The sequence below is a fragment of the Larus michahellis genome, chromosome 8, assembly GCF_964199755.1.
Source record: "Larus michahellis chromosome 8, bLarMic1.1, whole genome shotgun sequence".
Classification (NCBI taxonomy): domain Eukaryota; kingdom Metazoa; phylum Chordata; class Aves; order Charadriiformes; family Laridae; genus Larus; species Larus michahellis.
This window is the reverse complement of record NC_133903.1, coordinates 19422860-19442251: the sequence shown is the minus strand read 5'-3', so window position 1 is coordinate 19442251 and position 19392 is coordinate 19422860. Positions and strand designations below refer to the sequence as shown.

The 19392-nt window shown below is 56.9% G+C and overlaps 1 protein-coding gene across 5 annotated transcripts in view; it reads left to right on the top strand.

Annotated features, from left to right (window-relative positions):
* The window catches only part of LOC141747535 (ankyrin repeat and fibronectin type-III domain-containing protein 1-like), a 267665-nt gene that overhangs the window by 210321 nt on the left and 37952 nt on the right, over nt 1-19392 (top strand). For 3 of the 5 annotated variants that reach the window (XM_074597926.1, XM_074597923.1, XM_074597925.1), the window contains one exon: nt 14944-15072. In XM_074597926.1, coding sequence (XP_074454027.1) covers nt 14944-15072 — 129 coding nt within the window. Of the gene's footprint in view, nt 1-8728; nt 8866-14943; nt 15073-19392 lie in introns of those variants that run through there. The other 2 variants (XM_074597927.1, XM_074597928.1) reach the window with 2 other exon arrangements.

Here is a 19392-nt window from a genome sequence, read left to right as displayed (position 1 = left end):
GAAGTTGGAAACGACTCGCTCTGTGACAGCCTGGATGGAGTTGCAGCGAGGTGCAAAGGGTGCTGTGTCCCGGTGGACCTGCATCCCATGGTGTCCCCACTCCACAGGCAGCATTTGCCGTGCACCCAGATGTGTTTTCAACAATGATCTGCGGTGTGTTCTGTGCTGGAGGATGGAGGAGGAGAACAAGGCATCTGGAAAGCATCCATGCTGCTATTTCCAGCATGAATAATCCACCTCTTCTTGATTCTGCAGGGCTACAGGTTTTCTCCAAGGACAAACCCTCCTGTGGTTTATCTTTCATGGCTGGCTCTTTGCTTTCTAAGTGTCTGGATGCACTTTTGAAGACTCGGGGCCCCCAGCAGCCAGTGCTGCAGAGCACACCATGCTGGGGTTTTAAGAAGCCCTGAGGAGAAGGACTTGGGGGTGCTGGTGGGCAAGAAGCTCAACATGAGCAGCAATGCGCACTTGCAGTCCAGAAAGCCAACCGCATCCTGGGCTGCATCAAAAGAAGCGTGGCCAGAAGGGCAAGGCAGGTGATTCTACCCCTCTACTCTGCTCTGATGAGACCCCATCTGGAGTACAGCATCCAGCTCTGGAGCCCCCAGCACAAGAAGGACATGGACCTGTTGGAACAGGTCCAGAGGAGAGACACAAAGATGCTGGGAGGGCTGGAGCCCCTCTGCTGTGAGGACAGGCTGAAAGAGATGGGGGGGTTCAGCCTGGAGAAGAGAAGGCTCCAGGGAGACCTTCCAGCCCCTTCCAGTCCCTAAAGGGGCTCCAGGAAAGCTGGGGAGGGACTCTGGATCAGGGAGGGGAGCCATGTGACGAGGGGGAAGGATTTTAAACTGGAAGAGGGGAGATTTAGATTGGCTATCAGGAAGAAATTGTTTGCTGTGAGGGTGGTGAGCCCCTGTCCCAGGTTGCCCAGAGAAGCTGTGGCTGCATCCCTGGAGGTGTTCAAGGGCAGGTTGGACGGGGCTTGGAGCAACCTGGTGTGGTGGAAGGTGTCCCTGCCCAGGGCAGGGGGATGGAACTAGATGATCTTTAAGGTCCCTTCCAACCCAAACCGTTCTATGATTCTGTGACTCTGTAAGTCACCTGCTGCAAACTCTCATGTCATGGTTTTGTCATCTCCTTTCTGCGTCGTGCTGGTGTTGGTGGGCAGATGATGTTGTCCAATGGCGGAGAGGGCCTTGCACAACCATGGAGCAGGCTCGCAGTCTGATGTGTGAAGCCCAAGCCCATGATGAAAGGCAGATAGTGAGATGGTCACCCGCCATGGCTCCCGTCTCCAGCATTGGCTTTGCCCAGTGGTTGTAGTTTTTGCTGCAGGATTTCTTGGTTGGAAATTAAAGTGTCTCGTCTCCTGCATCACTCCAGGGTCAGTCCAGGATGAGATGCAACCCTCTCACATCTCTGGCCTCCCACCGCTTCCCTCAGTGAGGTCATGCATGAAGGGCATTTTAGGTGCAGGAGCTCTACTGCTGGGCAGTGCTTCATCTGGAGGACATCAAGTGCTGTGGGTTCTCCTGCAGGGAGGTGACTCTCTTGCATGAACATGCTCCTGTGTCAGAATAAAATGCCTTTCACTGGCCTGGCTGGCATGGCCGCCCTTCTTGGGGTCTGAGGAAATGGGCCTGATGGTGATTTAATGATGCTGGGCCTGGTGCGGTGCAGACAGCTGGCTTCTGAGGAGCTCAGCTCCCCATGGATGTTCAAATAGCAGAGGCCAGTCCCTGCAGCCCTTGGGAATAAGTGAATAATAAGAGTTAATGGGGAAACTGAGGCACAGAGACTTTAGCTCATAGGTGAGGCCACACAGCCCAGCCTGGTGTCCTTTGATTTTCATGGTACCAGACAAAGCCATGGTGCTGGGTCCTCTCGCAGCCTGGCGTGGAGGAGGACCCCATCCCCATGCTCTGTCCCTCGCTGTTGGTCCCCACCTGTCTGGCCCTCGACTGAATGCTGGTTGGAGATGTGACCCGCAGAGGGACCACATCTCTGACAGATCACAGCGAGGTTCCCAACCCTGGAAATGGCTTTGTCCCATCCCGCTTGGTTCCTGCTGCAGCACATCCCTCCTCCCAATCATCAACGCTTGGCTTTTGGATTGCTCTTGTCGGATCCGAGGCCGTTCGCTCTTCCCCGAGGGCGACGAGTGCCTCTCGGTCTCCCTTGCTCCGTTGCTGGAGTCCCTCGTGCCCCAGGCGCCGAGGAGCTCTCCTCTCACTTGGCTGCAGAAACAGGCTCAGCATCCCAGAAATTCAGGCTTTCATGTGGGAGCCAACAGTCACACAACCTCCATCCAGAAACCATCATTATCGGCCGCTTGCTTTTTCTTGGTTTCTTTGAACTACAGCTCCCAGGATGCCTGAAGATATGCAGACATCCCGAAGACAGTGGTTTCCCATAAACTTTTGGGGTTTCATGCTTTGCAGGCAGGAATGTTTTTATTGCGTCGCAAATCCCTTCAAGTCCCTCAAACCTCCGTGGCGCTTCCCCTCCGTGGGGCAGACGTGGTGGCTGTAGGCGGCCAGGAGGGAGGCTCGCCAAGGGCTTTTCTCTCCTGCTTCTTTCCCCCCTTCTTGCAAGAGGGACCTTTGTAAATCCCCGTTGTGTCTTTTCAAGGGGACTTTTGGACCGGGAGGAGGTTTGGACAAGCTACAGGTTTGCCCGTGGGGATGCGTTTCCCCTTCTCCTTGTCACCGTTATTTCAAAGGCTGTTAAGCAGCATCCTGCCTCCCCGTGTGCATCACTGGGCCGAGCAGGGGAGATGGTAGCGGGCAAGTGCCTCGGGCAAGATTGCGAGGGGTTTTCACTAGCTGGGAAGAACTGGGGTTACAGGGAAGAGAAAAAGATGCAGATCCATGCACGGGTGCAAGAGAGCCCAGCGGGCTGGGTTTTAAATCCTGATGTGCTCACAAGACCTAAAGGAAAACCCTGGAGAGACGTGGTCATCACCACGATCCGGTGGGTCCCCGTCTCCCAGCCCCCAGCGCAGGGCTGCCCTGTGGCCAGGCAAAACATCAGGGGACACGGCGTGTGCTGTGCCCACGTCCCATGGGTGCCATCCTGGCTCCACATCTTCCCGCTGCCCATCCTGGCACTGGGAGGAGGGTGCTGGGAGCAGAGCGGGGTCCCTGGCGTGGGCCCGGCTGCCCCGAATAATCCCTTTAGTTCCTGTAGGAGAGAAAATGCAGGGGGTAGATTAGGGCTGCGTGTAACGCCGTGACGTTTTATGGCGCTGTTCTTCTGGCCGTAAAAATACTCCAGTGAGGTTTTCCCTTTTGGTGCTGCTGACCACCAGCATTGTAGTTAATGGTCAGACTCACAGCACTTTGCCTTCCCCCTTATTCGATTTGATAGGTTAAAAAAAAAACAAAAAGGAAAGGGAGAGAAAAACCGAAACAATCCCAGACTCTTCCACGTATTGGATTTTTATTTGCATTTCTTCGATAGATTCTTTCTACTTTACCAGTCTGAGCTTTGTGAATGAAACTCAAAGGTGCTGGGTGCTCTTTGGGGGCCACAAGCACCACCACCCGCCCGGCTCTTGCAGGAGGTGGTGCAGGTGTGAGCCGAGGCGGTGAGTGTCCCTGTGGGACGGGTCCGGGCCCTGCTCTGCACTGTCCCCGCGGGATGCTGCTGGGGGGACCCTTTCTGGGTGGGTGTCCCAGTGCCCCTGGGGTCTGGGCTGGTTCCCTGCTGCCGCTCTCCCGTCCCATCCTGCAGCACCCTGCATGAACACATCTGTGCATGCCAGCACATGCGTGTGCACACGCACAGCTCATGGGCACCCGTGGCTGCTGGCACCTGCCCACCCGTCCTGACACTGAGCGATGGTGGCCCGCGGTGTGGTCCGTGGAGGGGGCGGGTGCCAGCCCAGAAAGGAAACCCATGGAGGCTCTGCGGGCGGCTGGCGTTAACCACATCACTCCTCTCCTGCACTTGGAAAAGCCCGGGCGACTGGCAGCCCAGAATAACAAGCTTTTCCATTCCTGCATGCAGCGCGGGACGTGGGGCCATTGAAAACATGAGCCGGCTCCAGCACGAGTGCAGTGCTCAGGCTGAACACCGGCACGTCCCCCGGGCGGCTTGTCCCCCGCAAAGGGGGATCAGGCTGAAGTCACAGCTGCTGGGGAGGGTTGGGACGGCACAGCCGGCACATCAGGATGGCGTGGAGGTGCCTTGCGTGTGTGGGCTCGGCCTGAGTGGCCGACGGAGTGGGTGGAAGACAAGGAAGGTCCCAGGAAGGCTAAGCCCTCCAGGGACCTCCTCACCCACCCACACTGATGGTATGTGAGGAAAGAGATTCGTTGGGTTTTGTCTTTTTTTTTTTTTCTGTTTTTTGGGTTTTTTTGTTGTTTCCCTGGTATCTTTTTAATTAGGATAAAAGCTTTAATTGCTAGGGGGGAAATTCTGACAACTAGCTAGCAGGGCTGTGTGTGGAGCTCCCTTGTCCCCTGGCAAGAAGGGAGTGAGTCTGCACCTTTCTCTGCCTTGGCAGACATTACGTTCACATGGCACTGTCGGAGGAGCCCAGGCTCTCGGTCCTGCTGCTCAGGCAGGAGCGATATCTTCATTAAAAACAATGCTAAAGGGAAACGATAGAATCCTTAAAAATAAGCAAAGTGACGGGGATTTTGCCCAAGGAAAGGAATGTTTGCCCATTTTATTTTGTAGTTTGTATTTAATTGTTGCCTGTCGGTGGTTGGACCTTTGTGTTTAAAATAGATGAAGCTAATTTTGAGGGTGAGGCGTATTGGTGCATGCCACTCATGAAATGGTGGTCGTCAATGATACGGTTTATGATAGGGAGTCAGAAAAAGATCTTTGCTTACATCTTCTTTTAAGGTGTTTTGCAGCACCAAATGGAGATAATGCATGGCGGGAGTGGAGAATGGACATGAGAGAGTGGCAGCAGTGGAGAATCCCACCCTAAATACTGCCTAGAATCTGGCTAGAAACTTCCAGAGCATCTTATGTCGTCTTCAGGATCCCACCTCTTCCAGAGTCCCACAGCCCCGTTCCTGGGCCACGTTTATGTCGGTGGCCATGGGGTCTCTCGGCAGTGTGTCCCTCTGCCTCCCCATGGGATGCTTCCTGGCTCGTACCCACGTGGGGCTGGGTTCCCAACAGGATTGTGCATGCCCATGGGTGACGATGAAACCCAGGAAGGGAGCTGATGCCGAGGCACGTCCCAGTCCCCCCAGCAGCATGGGCTGGGGGTCCGCCGGGCGCAGCATGACTCACCAGGCTGTGGGCAGGCATGCCCAGCATCTCTGCTCCTGCACGGACAGCTGTTGGTCAGGGAGGGGACAGTTGTTATTGTCAAAATGCAAATGAATAAAATCATTGTTTTGGCAGAGAATTCTTAGGGGAAGGACATGCAAATTTACCTTCCATTCAGAGTGTACATTGGTATTAAAATACAATGCTTGAAAGACAAAACAAAGGAACATTTTAATTTAGGACTCATCAGATGGTTCCTTCTGCTTGGATTAGTATCAAATTCTTTGCAGCAAATGCTGTAAGTTCGACAAAACTCTGGTTTTCAAAGAAAACAAGAAAAAAGTTCTAAAAATGCCATCTATTTCCAGGGGGTTTTGCTGCTTTCCTTTGCCTCCACTGTTGTGAAGCGACTGGTTTGGTACTGAGCACTGGGCAGGCCAACAGGGACAAGCTTTGGGAAATGCAAGTAGGACAGGAGGTTGGGTTTCTTCCTGGAGGCTGCTTTAATCTGGCCTCTAAATAGCTCAGAAAGCCAGCCCCGGGGTTCTGCTTGGAGGCGCAGGACCTGGGAGGTCTGGTGGGGCCTCGGAGCACACCTGAAGGGTGCAGGCAGACCTCGCCGCAGGGTGGGAGCGAGTGGGCAGCAGGGTCACGAAGCTGGCGAGATTGCTGACGGAGACCGGGCTGAAGGGAGGTGTTGTGTTTCTTTCCTTGTCCTTCTTTATAAATACCATCTAAACCAGTGTTTATAAACTCCATCTAAACCTGCTCTTCCACAGTACTCAGAAACACAGTGCTGCTTTTTTAATTGCACCCATGAGGTATCTCCGTCCTTCTCCCCCTGCTTCCCTTGTCCTTTCATCCTTGGGTATACCTACCCACCTTGTGTCGCGGATCAGAAATAAGAGACTAGCCACCGACTCGCTAATTGCAATTCAGCCTGATAATGCCAGCTATAATTAGCTTTACGTACCAAAGTGGTTTTGCTGGCGGAAGTTTTTTGTGACCCTGTTAAATAGAGGATGGTGTCTGCCCTGCTGGCTCCCTGCTGCAGAGCCAGGTCCTGCGAAGTCCAGCTTGGTCCTTCCCGGGGAAGCCAGACAGTGTCAGTTCAGGTGCCTGCATCTGCCAGGCTTGCGAAGAGCCAGGCCCGGCAAAGCAGCACTCATCGGCAATCTTTAAGCACTGCTTATGTCCCTCAATATGTGGCAAATGTTGGCAATGACCGAGAGGTTTGCTGCCACAAAGTCCCTTCCCTGAGGCCCCGGTCACCGCGGCCGACCGGACATGCTATGCCAGCAACACGGGGCTGTGCTGAGTTGTGGTTATTGTGGTTTGCAGCTCTGACCCCTCTTAAGGCTTTAGGACAGTCATCAACCAAGAGGCGGCTCGGGGTGGTGTGTGCTGTGGCGCAGGGAGGACCAGTTCAGGGTCTATAAATGTGGCATCTTGTCTTGAGCTGCAGCATCACGTCCCGGGGCTGTCCCTTTGTTCCCTCTTGTTGAGACCTCTGACTTCTTTCTTTGCCATCTCCTGCCACTCTTCCCCCGTCTGCAGCATCCCCACTGTCCCTCTCTCTGGCCTCGGGAAGCCTCAGCTCACTGCCCAGCTGTCCCCTCCCTTGCAACAACCCCCTCGTTGGGTCAAAACAGGCATCACCAGCTTTGCTGGGTCCCACCAGACTGGCTGGTGTAGCTTGTAAAGAACCATCCCGGCAGGTGGGTGAGCCAGCGCGCTCACCAAGCTTGTCCCCTTAGCAGGCCAGAAGCCTTTGGCTTCTTCTCTGCAGCGTCACCCGACCTCGGTGCATCACACAGCTCACAAGCCCAGTGTGATAGCGCGTGGAAAAGCATGACCACGTGGATATGCCCAGATTCATCACTGTGGCTGCCCACAGCTGCACTGTTGCGTTGTCTAATCTGTCCTGAGCTCCTCAGGGGGGTAAATGAGTGCCTATTCCACGGATGTGCTGTGCAACGCTGCCGTGCTCAGCCGGGGAAGAGAATTCCTAATGTAATAGCCCTCAGGCAGACCTTGGGCCGTACCACCATCAGGTCTCACAAACTAATCGTGGGTGAGTCAGCGCGAGAAGTGGGATGCTGAAATTCAGAAGGAGACCCAGGGACTTGAAGGAGCTGTTGATGACTTCTGCTCTGTGCACGGAGCCAAAGACCAGCTCTTCAGGCGAGGGACTAAACCTGCTGAGATGCTCTCCACTGCCCTGCCGTAGGGAGTGCAAGCCCAACCGAGTTCCCATGCCACTGCCTTGGGGAAGGCACCTCGCTGCTGTTTAGGTTGAACTGTTGCGTTCTGGCAGGAGATCACCCAAGCTTCCCATTTCCAGCCCTGGGCACCATCTGGAGGAGTGGGGAGTGAGCCCCCAGAGGTGCAGCAGAAGGGCAGCATCCTGTACAGACGTGGAGGTTCATCAGCAGAAGACCTGAGTGGGCAACCTTGGCAGGCAGCAATGGCCACGTGCAGTCAGCATCCTTCCTTGAGCTAAGGGGACACGGTGAAGGCAGGCTCTGGTCAGGGCTCCCCAGTGCTTCTCACCCACCACTCGCCTGGAGCTAAAGTGTGCAGCATCCTTTTGGGCTTGGGAAGTCCCTATGGGCAGTATCCTGTTCCCATCACCCGATGACCCAAAACAGTGGTGGAAGAGCTCAGTCTGTGGCTTGTGCACCCCAACCCTGGACATTGCTCATGGATTTGGGCAATTGAGGAGGAGGAACATGAGGAGAGTGAAGTATGTGGCTGTCTCCAGCTCACTGCTCATGCAGGTTCCCTGCATGAACCCATGAACCCACGAACCCATGGATATCAGAGACCAGTGGCCAAAACCACTTTCCAGGACAGCCTGGCAGTGTGGGAGGACTCTTGGGACTTCCTCCTCTGAAGCTCGCCTGGGGACCCCAGAAGTTTTGGTGGGAGTCAGGGCAGTTTTCAACATCACTACCTCTGCTTTCTCCCCTTCTCAATAGGAACAGGTAGCGAAGCAGGGCCGTGCAGGGTGGCAGGGGCTTGCAGCATGCTCTGGGGATGCCAGTGGGCTTTGGTGGCACATTGTTGCATCAGCAGTGCCACAGAAAGCCCAAAGGCAGCAGAGGTGAGCCTGAGGCATTGCTACTTTCTGCCTGGTGGTCCCTCTGCAGCCGAGTCTGGTCCCCCCACCTGAGCCTGGTCCCCCCATGCAGTCCTGGTCATCCTGGCCGAGCCCGCACAGACTCGTGGTTATGTAAAGCCCCGGCGAGTGTGACCGGGAGATTCTTCAGTGTCGGAATCTGAGTCACATGGGGCTGTTTTATTTCCCCCTCGTCTAATCTCGTTTCTATAGAAACAAGATTGGGAGGGAAAAAAAAAAAAAAAAAAGAAAGAAAGAAAGAAAAAAAAAGAGCCAAGCACAGAGCGAGCGAGAAACCTGAGGTGATCGGTGAGGGAAGCGGAGGTGGCGGATGAGGGGGTCGGGCGGCGCGGGTGGGAGCAGGGGACCCCAGCCAGGATGGGAGCGTGTCTGTGGTTGTGTTCATCGAGGGGACAGGGACTCTCCCGAAGAGCCACTCTCGGATGAGCTGCTCCTCCGGCGGTGGGCAATCAGCAGAACCTGGAGGGAAGGGAGCAGAGGCTGTGCAGGTGAGTGAGCATCGCTCAAGCGGCTCCCGGGCATCTTTCCCCAGCACAGCATGGCACACTGGAGCTGTGCCCAGCTCACCGGGGCTCCTGTCCCCGGCTGCTGCCTTGGGGACATGCTGGCAGCTGGAGCCGCCGTGGGGGGGTGCCGTGCCCAACGTGTGCCACTGCAGCGGGCAGGCGAGCGGGGTTTGCCAGAGCAGCGTCCGCGGTCGATGGCTGCCCGGAGGCTGGCTGCGTGTGCGTGGCCATGCGGACGTGCACGTTCCCTTTCCGAAGCCTGTCTCTCCCAAAAAGCTGCTGCCTGCTCGGGAGGCACCTTTCCAGCTTTGATTATTTTTCCTCTATTTTATTCTAACTGCACCTGTGCAAATAAAACACTCACAGGAGCCAGACCGCGTGGCTGCAGGGTGCGCAGGGCACTGTGCTCGCTCCCAGCCCTGCTCGCCCCGAGGCGGCGCCCGGCTTCCTCCCAGCGGGATGTCCCTTCCCCAGCCTCCAGGCCGGGCTGCAGCCGGTATGCCGCTGGGGATAAGCCCAACTTGAAAGCTGCTTTTGCAATGACTGTTCCCAAAGGGAGGACGAGCTGAAAATAATGTTGCTTGTTTTCATGCTGCCAAGTGCCTGGGCTGCCCACAGCCACCGCATGGCTTGTCCCAGGACTTTTCCTTGCCTCCACTAATTCAGGAGGCTGGCAGCTGCCTGCCGGGAGCTGGGCTAGTTCGGAACCACTGAGAAGCACGTGCTGGCTCCCAAGTCTCTGGCTGGGGAGTGCAACAAGTGGGAGTCGTTCCTGCCTGCACTAAGATGTCTCTGTCTCTGGGGGATGGCTGGCTCATCCCTGTGCGGTGGCAAGGGCTTTGGCTGGGCATCTTGGTGGAGCAGGAGTGCCACTGGTGCTGCCGGTCCCGTGCCGGTGCCCGTGCTGGCACTGCCTCGTGACTTCGGTCATCCCATACCAGTGACCTGGTGTGGCTGTGCCGGCATGGACCGCGGTCTCTCCTGCAGCTCCGTCTGTGGCACGACCGGGTCTTGCAGTGCAGGCAGCTGGGGGCGATGCCGCGTGAGCCCCCGGGCTTCTGTGGGCACACGCTCACCCTGACGGCTGCAAACTGCTGAAACGCGCTGCTTTTTGCAGAGGCAGCCCATGATGTCCCTCCGAGGGCCACCGCAGGGGAGAGGGAGGGCCACAGAGCCGAGGGGACCGGGATTTTGCTTGTCATCGCTTTCCAGTTGTGGCACGGGGGACGCAGTGGTGAGGCATCGCAAACGCCTGGCCGGATTCACACCTGTGCACAGCTGGTGAAGCCGGAGGGATGAATCAAGTTCTGTATTTCTGTACTCAGTCAGGTTTGGGAAATGTCATTGCTCATCTGCCTGCCCGGCCAGCGAGGGGGTGGAGGGCGGCGCTTCAGACCCTTGTCCTCATCCGAAAGGGCAGCTGAGTGGATTTTTGTGCTGGGATGCTGCATCCTGTGATGGCTCAGCCACGGGCAGGACGGGGCTGGGCTGCCAGCCTGACGTGTCCCTTCTCCACCTGCGCTTCCTTGGCGAGCCAGGGGCTTCAGCAGTTGCCCGTGCTGGGGTCAGACCCCCAGCAGACGCGCCTGCTGAAGGAATGAGTGTCGGGCTGGTGTTACGTGGCACATTCAGTGCAGCTGGTGTGGGAGCAGTGCCCAGCACTGAGCCAGAGTCTTCCCCCTCGGCCGGGCTGGGCTGTGCTGAGGGCTCTGGGCGCCGCACTGAGCACCCTCCGCTCATCCTGGCTGGGCACCCCAGGGGGCATCAGCACACACCAGCCTGGGGTCAGCACTGTGCCCATCTCTCTTGGGCAGCAGTGCCTGGCTCTGGCTGCCCCTGCCAGCTCTGTGCCTGTGGCGAGGGCTGGGTGCTGTGGCTGATGCTGGGGGCTGGGGGTGGGGGTTTGCTGTGCCAGGTCCCGCTGCCCCCGCAGGCATGTGAAGTGGTTGGTTTTATGGGGGAGACGTCGCGTGCGGGCTTTGCATCCCTGCGCCCCCCCGGCAGCAGTGTTCCTGCCTCCCCGGCGCTGCCAGCTCTGTTCTGCTGGGAGGCTTGGAGGGGAGGGCTGAGGATGGGTATTGCTGCACAAGTCTCCAAGGCCGATAATTATTTCTGGGGAAAAGATGCCGTGTTCTGACTTAAACGCTGACATGGGACTCTGAACATGTGTAATCTGGCTGACAGATGGCAAGTCATAGAGGTGTGATTTATGATACAGCACAGTAGCTGAACAACCTTCTCTGGTTGTCAGGAGACGATTCTTCCCAGCGCTGCGGTTGATGTTTCAATTGATGGTTTTCCCCGCGTGTCCCCTGGGCTCCTCGGTGGCCTGCGGGGATCGCCAGGGAGCCTGGTAGGTGCTGGCGCGGCAGCCTGGGTCCGCCAAGGCCCGGCAGCGCCGATGCTGAGCTGCTGCAGAGCTGCTGCTTCTTGTGCTGGGGTGGTCAGGCCACCACAAATCCTGCCCGGGCTGGACCGTGAGTCCTCCCGCACAGCCTCGTCCCCTCCCATGGCTGGAATGAAGCTGGCTCAAGGTAGCAATGGTTCTCTGGGGCCGTCTGTTCCCCAGACTGGCACTTGCAGTGCCAAATGTGCTGATGCTGATGGGAGAAAGCACAAAACCCTTGCCCACCAGTGAAGCACGCAAGAGCTTCAGGATGCTGACAGCCACAGGGAATGTGCTTTCTTCACACAGCCTCTCCATGCCTCAGTTTCCCTGCCTCTCCCTTAAGATCTCTAATGTCGATCTTTCTCAAGGGACGGAGGCATCTGCTAGTGTTTGGAAAGCACTTGGGAAGTAAGAGTGTGGTCCCAGCAGCATCCCCCTCCCCTGTCAGAGGCTCACTGCCACTGCCACCCGCAGACTCCAGACTGCAGGCACAATGCTGCTGCGGCAACATCCTGACCCCGGGAGCATCCCGACCCTGGGTGACCAGAGCAGCTCCAGCAGGAGGAACTCAGGGAAGCTGACCCACAAGCAGGGCGTCAGTGGGGCAAGGGGAGCAGGGCAGAGCATGCTGCTGGCATTGGGCTGCGTTTGCTGCGTGCAGCCGCGGCGGAGCAGGTATGATTCATTCCCCCTCCTGCAGTACAGTTTATGTAAAGCAGCACTGTATAAATAGCCAGATGATACAGTAACGTGCTCCTGGGTTTCTAATTAGTGATGCTTTTGCTGGAGCTTTTGGGTCTGGCGCGGGTGAGAGGAGGCTGGTTCATTGCTGAGGGCTGGATGAGTTGCTGACAGCTCTCAAGGGGGAGGCACCGGTCGCAGCTGTCTCCTTTAACCTGGCCATGGGCAGTTGGAGGCGGTGGGTGAACTGGGCAGATGACCGGTAGGCTAGAAGTTTGGGCTGAGGGGTGAAAGCAGCACCCAGCATCCCAAGGTACTTGGTCACCTTCTGGCTTGTACACGGCCTTGCTTGTCCACCCTGGGTCGGGGCAATCTGGGCAGCGCCTGCCCTGAGCCAGGAGAGCATTGCCTTTGTCCCTGAGGCTTCCCCTGCGATGCCGTGCCCAGGGGAGGTCACAGCAAGGCTGCAGCTCCCCGAGCACCCAGCTGGCTTCTCCAGCCCCACTGGTGCACCCTGTCCTCAGGGACTAACACTCCTCCATTCTGAGCCCTGTGGGCACATCACCCTGTTTTCCCCCCGCCGGCTGTTCTTGGCAGATGCTGTTGGCTCAGTCCAGTGGCTGCTTCTTCTCTGCTTTGGGCAGGTGGATGTGTCTGGGTAAACCTCCTGGGTGTGTCGTTGTCCCGGTGGTGTTGATCCCAAAAAACATGTCTGGCATGGCAGAGGAACTTGTTTGTCGCAGGGGACGGCTGCCTTCTTGCATCCGTGCAGGTGGTTTGCGATTTCCCAGCCCCCCCATCCTTGCTGGGGACCCACTGGGGAGAGGTGACTGTGACAGTCCCTGGTGGGGACAGGGCATAGCAAACAGGACAACGTTCTCCAGGAAGTCCCCAAATCTCATGAGATCAACATCCCCAGTGTCCTGGCAGCTGGGGATGGAGCCCTCCCCCCTGCAGGGTGGCAGGAGCCTCTCATGAGGAGGTGGAAAGCTGGGCAGCGTTAGCACTGCTGCAGTCACACGCCACCGAGGAGGTGCTGTAGGAGCCAGCAGCACCCGTTCCCACCACCCAGCCCCATGCCAGGGTCAGCCCCGAGCCCTGCTCTTCCTGGGGTCCACATCGCTGCAGAGCATCATCGGTCAGTGCCCACGCCTCCCGAAACTGGGATCTTTCTTACTCATTACGGCCGGGCTTTGACACCAGATCAAAGGAGAGGCGAGGTGGCGGGATGGTGTTAGTGCCGGGCTCTGCTGGAGGGGCTTTCACAAGGCGCCTGGATCACTTCTCTTCAAACGCCTCTTCCTCCGGCTGCGAGCAGAGGAAAGCTGGGGTTTGGGTTTCTTGTTGGGTTTCTTTTAAGGCAAACCTCATCCTTTACATCAAAGTAGTATTTCTTCTCAAGAATGTAAAGAATGACCCTGGAAGGTCTGAGTGGCTCTTTCCCGGCGGTGATCGGGGAGACGAGAGCCGTCTCCAGAAAGCTGTCTCCACCCCGTCCCCAGCAACAGCAATTCATAAGCTGAAAAATAAATCAATAACCAGAGTTAATGAATTGAAGATGTCTGTGTTTAAAATGTATCAGGAAAAAAACTGTTAGCTGGTCGTGGTTGGCTTAATTATTGTGAGGAAAGGCGGGGAGCTCTCGTTTCTGAGAAATACCTTCTTTTTTTCTTTCTTTCTTTTTTTGGAGGTATTTTGTTTGGTTGAAGCCGGTCAGAACTTGAGAGGAGAGGAGGATTTGCTTTAGCAATGTGTGTAGGTTCAAAGTGTCCCTCCAGGTCTGTCCCTTAACCCCGGGGACGTCTGTCAAATCACTCCTGTCCCCTTCCCTGCCCAGCCCAACGCCGGCTGAGTGGCAGGGGCAGGTCGTGCCGGTGCAGGACCGAAGGAGGAGGAGAGGCTGTCCCGGCACGTGGCAGGGCTGGGAGGTGGCACCAGTCCCACCAGCCTGGTTGTGCGCCCAAATTGGGGCGTCCCAGCTCCCCAGCCTGCTCCTCCATTGCTCCCACCTGTGCTCCCGGTGAATCGGCAGCAGGGATGGGTTGTGGTGCCGCGTTCGGCTGCGAGCTGGGTGTGCCGGCCCTCGGCACCGGGGCCTCCGTGTGCTGCAGAGGAGAGCGGGGGGCTGCGGGGCTCTGTGGGGTCTCAAGCAAATCTCATCACTGGCTTTCTGCGTGCCCTTGGGCTCGGAGACAGTGCGGTTGTCCCTCGGGACAGCGGTTCTCTTCTGGAGAGAGCCGGGGTGGAGGTGGGGTCGCAGCGTGGCCCCAGAGCCTGGGGATGCTCTTCTCCCTGGTCCCAGGAGCTGGGAGTGACACCGGAGCATCCCACCCGGTGGGAGGGGGCTTTGTCAGTGCAGATGGGTCTGGCAGCTGAACCCATTTGCTTGCAGGTGTTTCTGTTTCCTCCTCCAAAACATTTCCAACGTGGGCTGATTTCCATGTCAGCCCTCATCAGGAAAGCCATCCCAGTGTTCGAGAGCCCCATCTGGGAGGCCACAGGGGCTCTGGATCTTCTCCAAAGGAGCGAGTGGCCGTGGCACAGGTCCGCTTTGCTTCTGTCTGCCAATGCTTCCCTGGCTGCCTGACCCCTCTCGGGCAGGCTTTGCAAGAAGCAGAAGCAGATGGCATTTCTGCAGCATTGGCCATCACCGGTTGGCGCTTTGGGCAGGAAAGTGCAACTGAGGGAGGTGATTGTGCTGCACTGGGGAGCAGGACCCGGTGCTAACTCAGCCTGCCAGGCTCCTGGCTTCGGTTTTGCTAACAGCACACCACGGACCTGTGCTGGTCCTGGCTTTGCAAAGCGATGCTAAACCTGCTGCTGCTCCGCTTCTTCCCCCTGAGGCTGGTGCCACCCTGTTCTGGTGCCGCTGACCCTCCAGGAGCCCCCTCCTTTCAGCTCTGAGCATCGCCTGGCTTTGTGCCATGGACCTGCCGCTGGGAGCCGGGGTGCTTCAGTGACATTAACGCCTTTCCTCTCCCCTTCCCCAGGTCGGAAAGCAGCCTCTCTAGGTTTGCCCACCGCTTGTCGGTTAAGCAGAAGCAGGAGAAGAGAAGGAAAGCTGAGTATGCCTCGGCCGAGCTGTCTGCCTTCCGGCCCAGGTCTCTGAGCATTGAATGGTAAGAGCTGCAGGACAGGGCTGGGGGAAAGGAGCTCCTGCCTCTCCAGTTCCCCTGCTGTCCCCTGTCCCCACCGCTGCCACTCTCTGTCCCTGTCCCAGCAACATCCTGTGGGACAACACCCCTTCAAACCCCTCCGTCTGCTGCAGAAGCTCCCCCCAGGGCATCAAGCCAAAACATCCCACCTTGTCCCGGTGCGGGGAGCAGCGGAGAGCCCCGGCGGCTCCTTCCTTGGGCTGAAGGAGACCCCAGGAACTGAGCCACGGGCGTCTTGCAGGGCTCACGTGGGACACGGACACGTGTGTCTGCTGGGCCAGGGCACGTGAGCGCACAACCTTCGGCAGCCCCGCCGCCGGCTGCTCCTCTCCCCTTCCCTTTCCACCCCATGCTCCTTACAGGAGCTGCCGCGGGATGCATCCCACGGCCCCTCACTGCCCAACACACCTCCGTTGGATAAACCAGAGCCGAGAGCTGCAGCGGGATGGCCGCAGCGATGTGGGGACACTAGGAGCCACGGTGGCACCCCACTGCTGCCGTGCCCGGGGTGAGTGGGGTGAGGGGCTGGGGCTGCCCCAGCACGAGCCACCCTCCGGGGCAGCCCCGCTTGCCCACCCTGGAGGGATGCAGTGCTCCCTCCTTCCCCGATGCCACTGCGGCACCCGTGGGGCCCCTCGCACCCAGCACAGGTCTCAAACTGCAGTCCCTGCTCGAGCAGGGAGTAATTTATCCCGGGTTTCTAAGCTCTGATGCAACAGCCTTGGAAGCAGATCACAGTCAACCCTCCCTGCATTAGAAGTGACCTGCTAAGGATATTTAAAAGACCTGGAAATTGCATTGCTTTCTGCTTCCTTAGATGGATAAAGGAGGGTAAAACTTAAAAAAAAAAAAGAAAAAAGAAAAAAAGAAATGCTTAGAAATTGCAAGAATGTCGAGTTTTTCCTGCTTTTTTTGGAGATCTTCCTGGCATTTATTGTATGTTCTAACACTTGAGTGTGAGGTTGCAGAGTCCTCCTCAAAGGCTTCCTCTATCTGTGAGGTTAGTTAGGCATCAAAGCTAACTAGGTATTAATGAGGCCAGACAAAGAATTTAAGCTATTTGGTGACAGATTGCTTTCTTCTCCAGCTGCACAACTTTCCTCCCTTTGCTGAATCGATGTCATCGGGAAAGCTGTTCTGCAGTTACTGTGTATCTTCCAAATAGACAAATATGTGAATTTGTGATATACTAAATAGGAAAAGAAGCAAAGAACTCATTAAAACCAATCAGAGTTTCTCTTTATTCATGATAAAGACGCAAGAGAAGTCAGTAAATCTCTTTTCTCCCTTTAAATGTCTATTTGAAGCCCCCAGATCCCATTTTAGCCCTGCCGTGTCAAGGTATATTTGTGGTACAGTTTCACTCCCTCTGTTTCCTGGGGGAAACCATCTGTCTTGGATTAGTTTGCAAAGCACCTTGTACAGCAGCGACGCTGCAGCAGTAGAGGATGCTATTTCATGGGGTTTTTGTAAGCCAGCTCAGAAATGAGCTCTCGGTGAGGAGGAATCGCCTTTGCCTTTCGTTTGCCACATGCCGCTGCATTGGGAGAGCGGGGCTGGAAAGCACGAGGCTGGGAAGAGAAGGACATGATGTCACCGCTCCTGCAGGGACATGGGCATAGCTGGTCTGGCCGGGGGCAGGATCACTGCTCTGTGATTTTACCCCTGGCTGGAGACACCTTGAGCTGCACCAGACCCGGCAGCCAGGCTGGGGTGGGCCAGGGTGCTGGGGGTCGCTGGCACTCAGAGGAGGGGTGACCCGGGGGGGGTCACAGTGACGATGAGCTGTGTGGGCAGCAGCGGGGCGAGGACCCTGCCCACCGCCCGCTCTCCGACCAACTCAACGTGCTGTTGACCCTCTCCCTGTTGCTGTGGTTAAGCGGAGAGCCCAGGAGTAGCTGCGTTGATGCAGTGCGGGAATTTAATTAGTTTTTAGGTGGAGGCAGCCCAATTTCGAAAGAGCGGCCAGGGGCGCCCCTGGCACACGGAGCGTGAGTGCTGCCTCCACGGCAGGACGGGTGCGCTTGCAGGCAGGTTTCCATGCGCGCCGGGGTGCGTGTGCCTGCGCCACACATGCACGCTGGCGCTCAAGGAGGCACCCAGAGGCTTTTCCCCCGCGCGCAGCAGCCGCCTCTGTGGTTGCGTCCTGCAAAGGGAACACCTGGCCTTTTCCCTGCTGGGAAACATCATTTCCCTCCTTCCCCCCATACATCTTCAGGGATCCATGGTGGTTGTAGCGGGATCAGCATCCTCACATAGTTACTCCAAAGCATCGTGAAGAGCCTTTGAAGCCACGGGTGCCTCTGCCCGTCCTCGCCCCACGCCTTGCCCGGGAGCCCCCCGGCGGGCAGGCAAGGCGGCTGGGCGCTGCGGCCAGCGGGATGCGGAGCTTGTGCCCTTGCAAATCTACAGGTGCCTCATTGGGCTTCCAGAGCAAATAGCTGCACGTGTCGAAGGTGTGCGTATTTATAAGTTTAGCCCAAGGTCACCACTGCGTCATTTTACCCGCCTGCGTGCAGAGGGTGAGTGTCCACCCTGTGGACCATGGGGGGGGTTCAGCTCACCTCCTGTGGGCAGGAGGGGGATGGAAAAGTGGTGGGTGGTGTTTTCCCAAATCAGCAGCTTCTGAGAATCCTGCCCAACTTAATCCCAAGGCTTGAAGGCAAGGAAGAGCTCGTGGACCTGTTGCCAAGGAAGAGGCACAAAATCATCAGCGGCCATTGCTTTGAAAAGTGTCTGGTGGAGGGATTAGTGTTTTCTGCCTCAAATTCCTACCAAAACACAATCAGACCCTTGTGTCTGTGCCACAGGGGAAAACAACCTTGCATCATCCCCACACAGGGCAAGCTGAGCCAGTTTTCCAGTGTTCCCAGTTCTTCAGGTGCTCAGGTTGGGCTGGATGGAGCCGAGGTAGGAGAGAAGGAGCTGTGCAGTGTCACAGTGTCTGCCTGACACCATGTCCCCTGCACTGAGCGCTGCCAGGTACGACGGGGACAGTAGATCCCTTCACCTCCCCTTGGCCCTTCGGACACCTCGGAGCCCTGTGGGGAAGGTTGCTGGGTGCTGGTGTTTCTCTGGGCCAGGAGATGCAGTTATTTGCTGCCACAATAAATAAGGTGGTGAATGTCCCGCACTGCCTATGAGGGGATGCTTCCGTCGGGGGTCTCGTGGTCCCTGTGTCCGTCGGAGCCCGTCTCCGCATCTCGGCAGCTGGGACATGCTGGCGGGTCGTGTTTCTGCCCGGCACAAGGCCGGCTTTATTCGCACAGCACGTGTTTATGTGCTGCACCAGGCGAGCGGAGCGCGGTCCTGCTCCTGAGCGCGGCCGTCAGCAAGCGAAGCCTCGTTAGTTCCACTTATTAAAAAAAAATTGCTGGGGGGGGGTTAGCGGAGAGAAGGCAGGGAAAAAGTGAAGTATTGAGAAAACACTTCTTGCATTCATACGTTGTTTACTGAAATAAATACTTCATTATTAGGGTTTTTTTAGGCTATTTTTTTTTAAAAGCCAGCACCACAAAGTCCCCAGTGTTAGGGCCTGTGAACGTGCTGTATCACCTCAGCCCATCGCTCCTGGTGTCTTGCTGCCGGGGAGGTGCCCGGAGAGAAGCACCATGGGGACCAGGGCGACGCGAGGCTTTCCCAAGTTTGGGGGAGAAACCTAGGGGCTGCTCCTCTCCGCTTTGATTTTGGTTTGCTGATTCCTTTCTCCTCCTCTTTGCTGGACAGTGCGTGCTGCGACTCACAGGGCACCGAGGCGGCTTGAGCTCCAAATGAGGAAAAAACTGGCGGTTGAAACAAGGAAGGATTTTTGGATCCAATTCATTAAAGCTCTGCTTTCTGCTGGTCTGTGATATTAATCTAGCTCCAAAGCCCAAATAGCACGAAGGCGTGCGAGACAAAAGCACTCTTTATTTGAAGCTCGCCGCCTTCTGCCGTTGGAGTGAAGAAGTTGAGAGCTGGCGGCTCCCGTGGAGCCTTCCCGCTGTCCCTACAGCAACCCTGAAACGCCAGCAATTCCTTTTCTCCCCCCTTAGGGCGAATCGAGGCGAAGAGAGCCTCCTTTCCTCTTGTGCGTGTCACCTGAGAAATGATCCACGTTTGTCTTTCCTCTTAAGGCGAGACTTAATCCAATAACAGGGCTGTGATCTGCTGGCCAGGCATGCGCCAAGCCTGGGAGCCTTTGTCCCCCTCTCACAACCTTCCAGCTCTGGTGCTCTGGCAGGTTTGTCCTCCTGGCATCCCTTTGTCTCTTCCTTTTCCCTTCCTACCTCTCGGTCTGGTTTT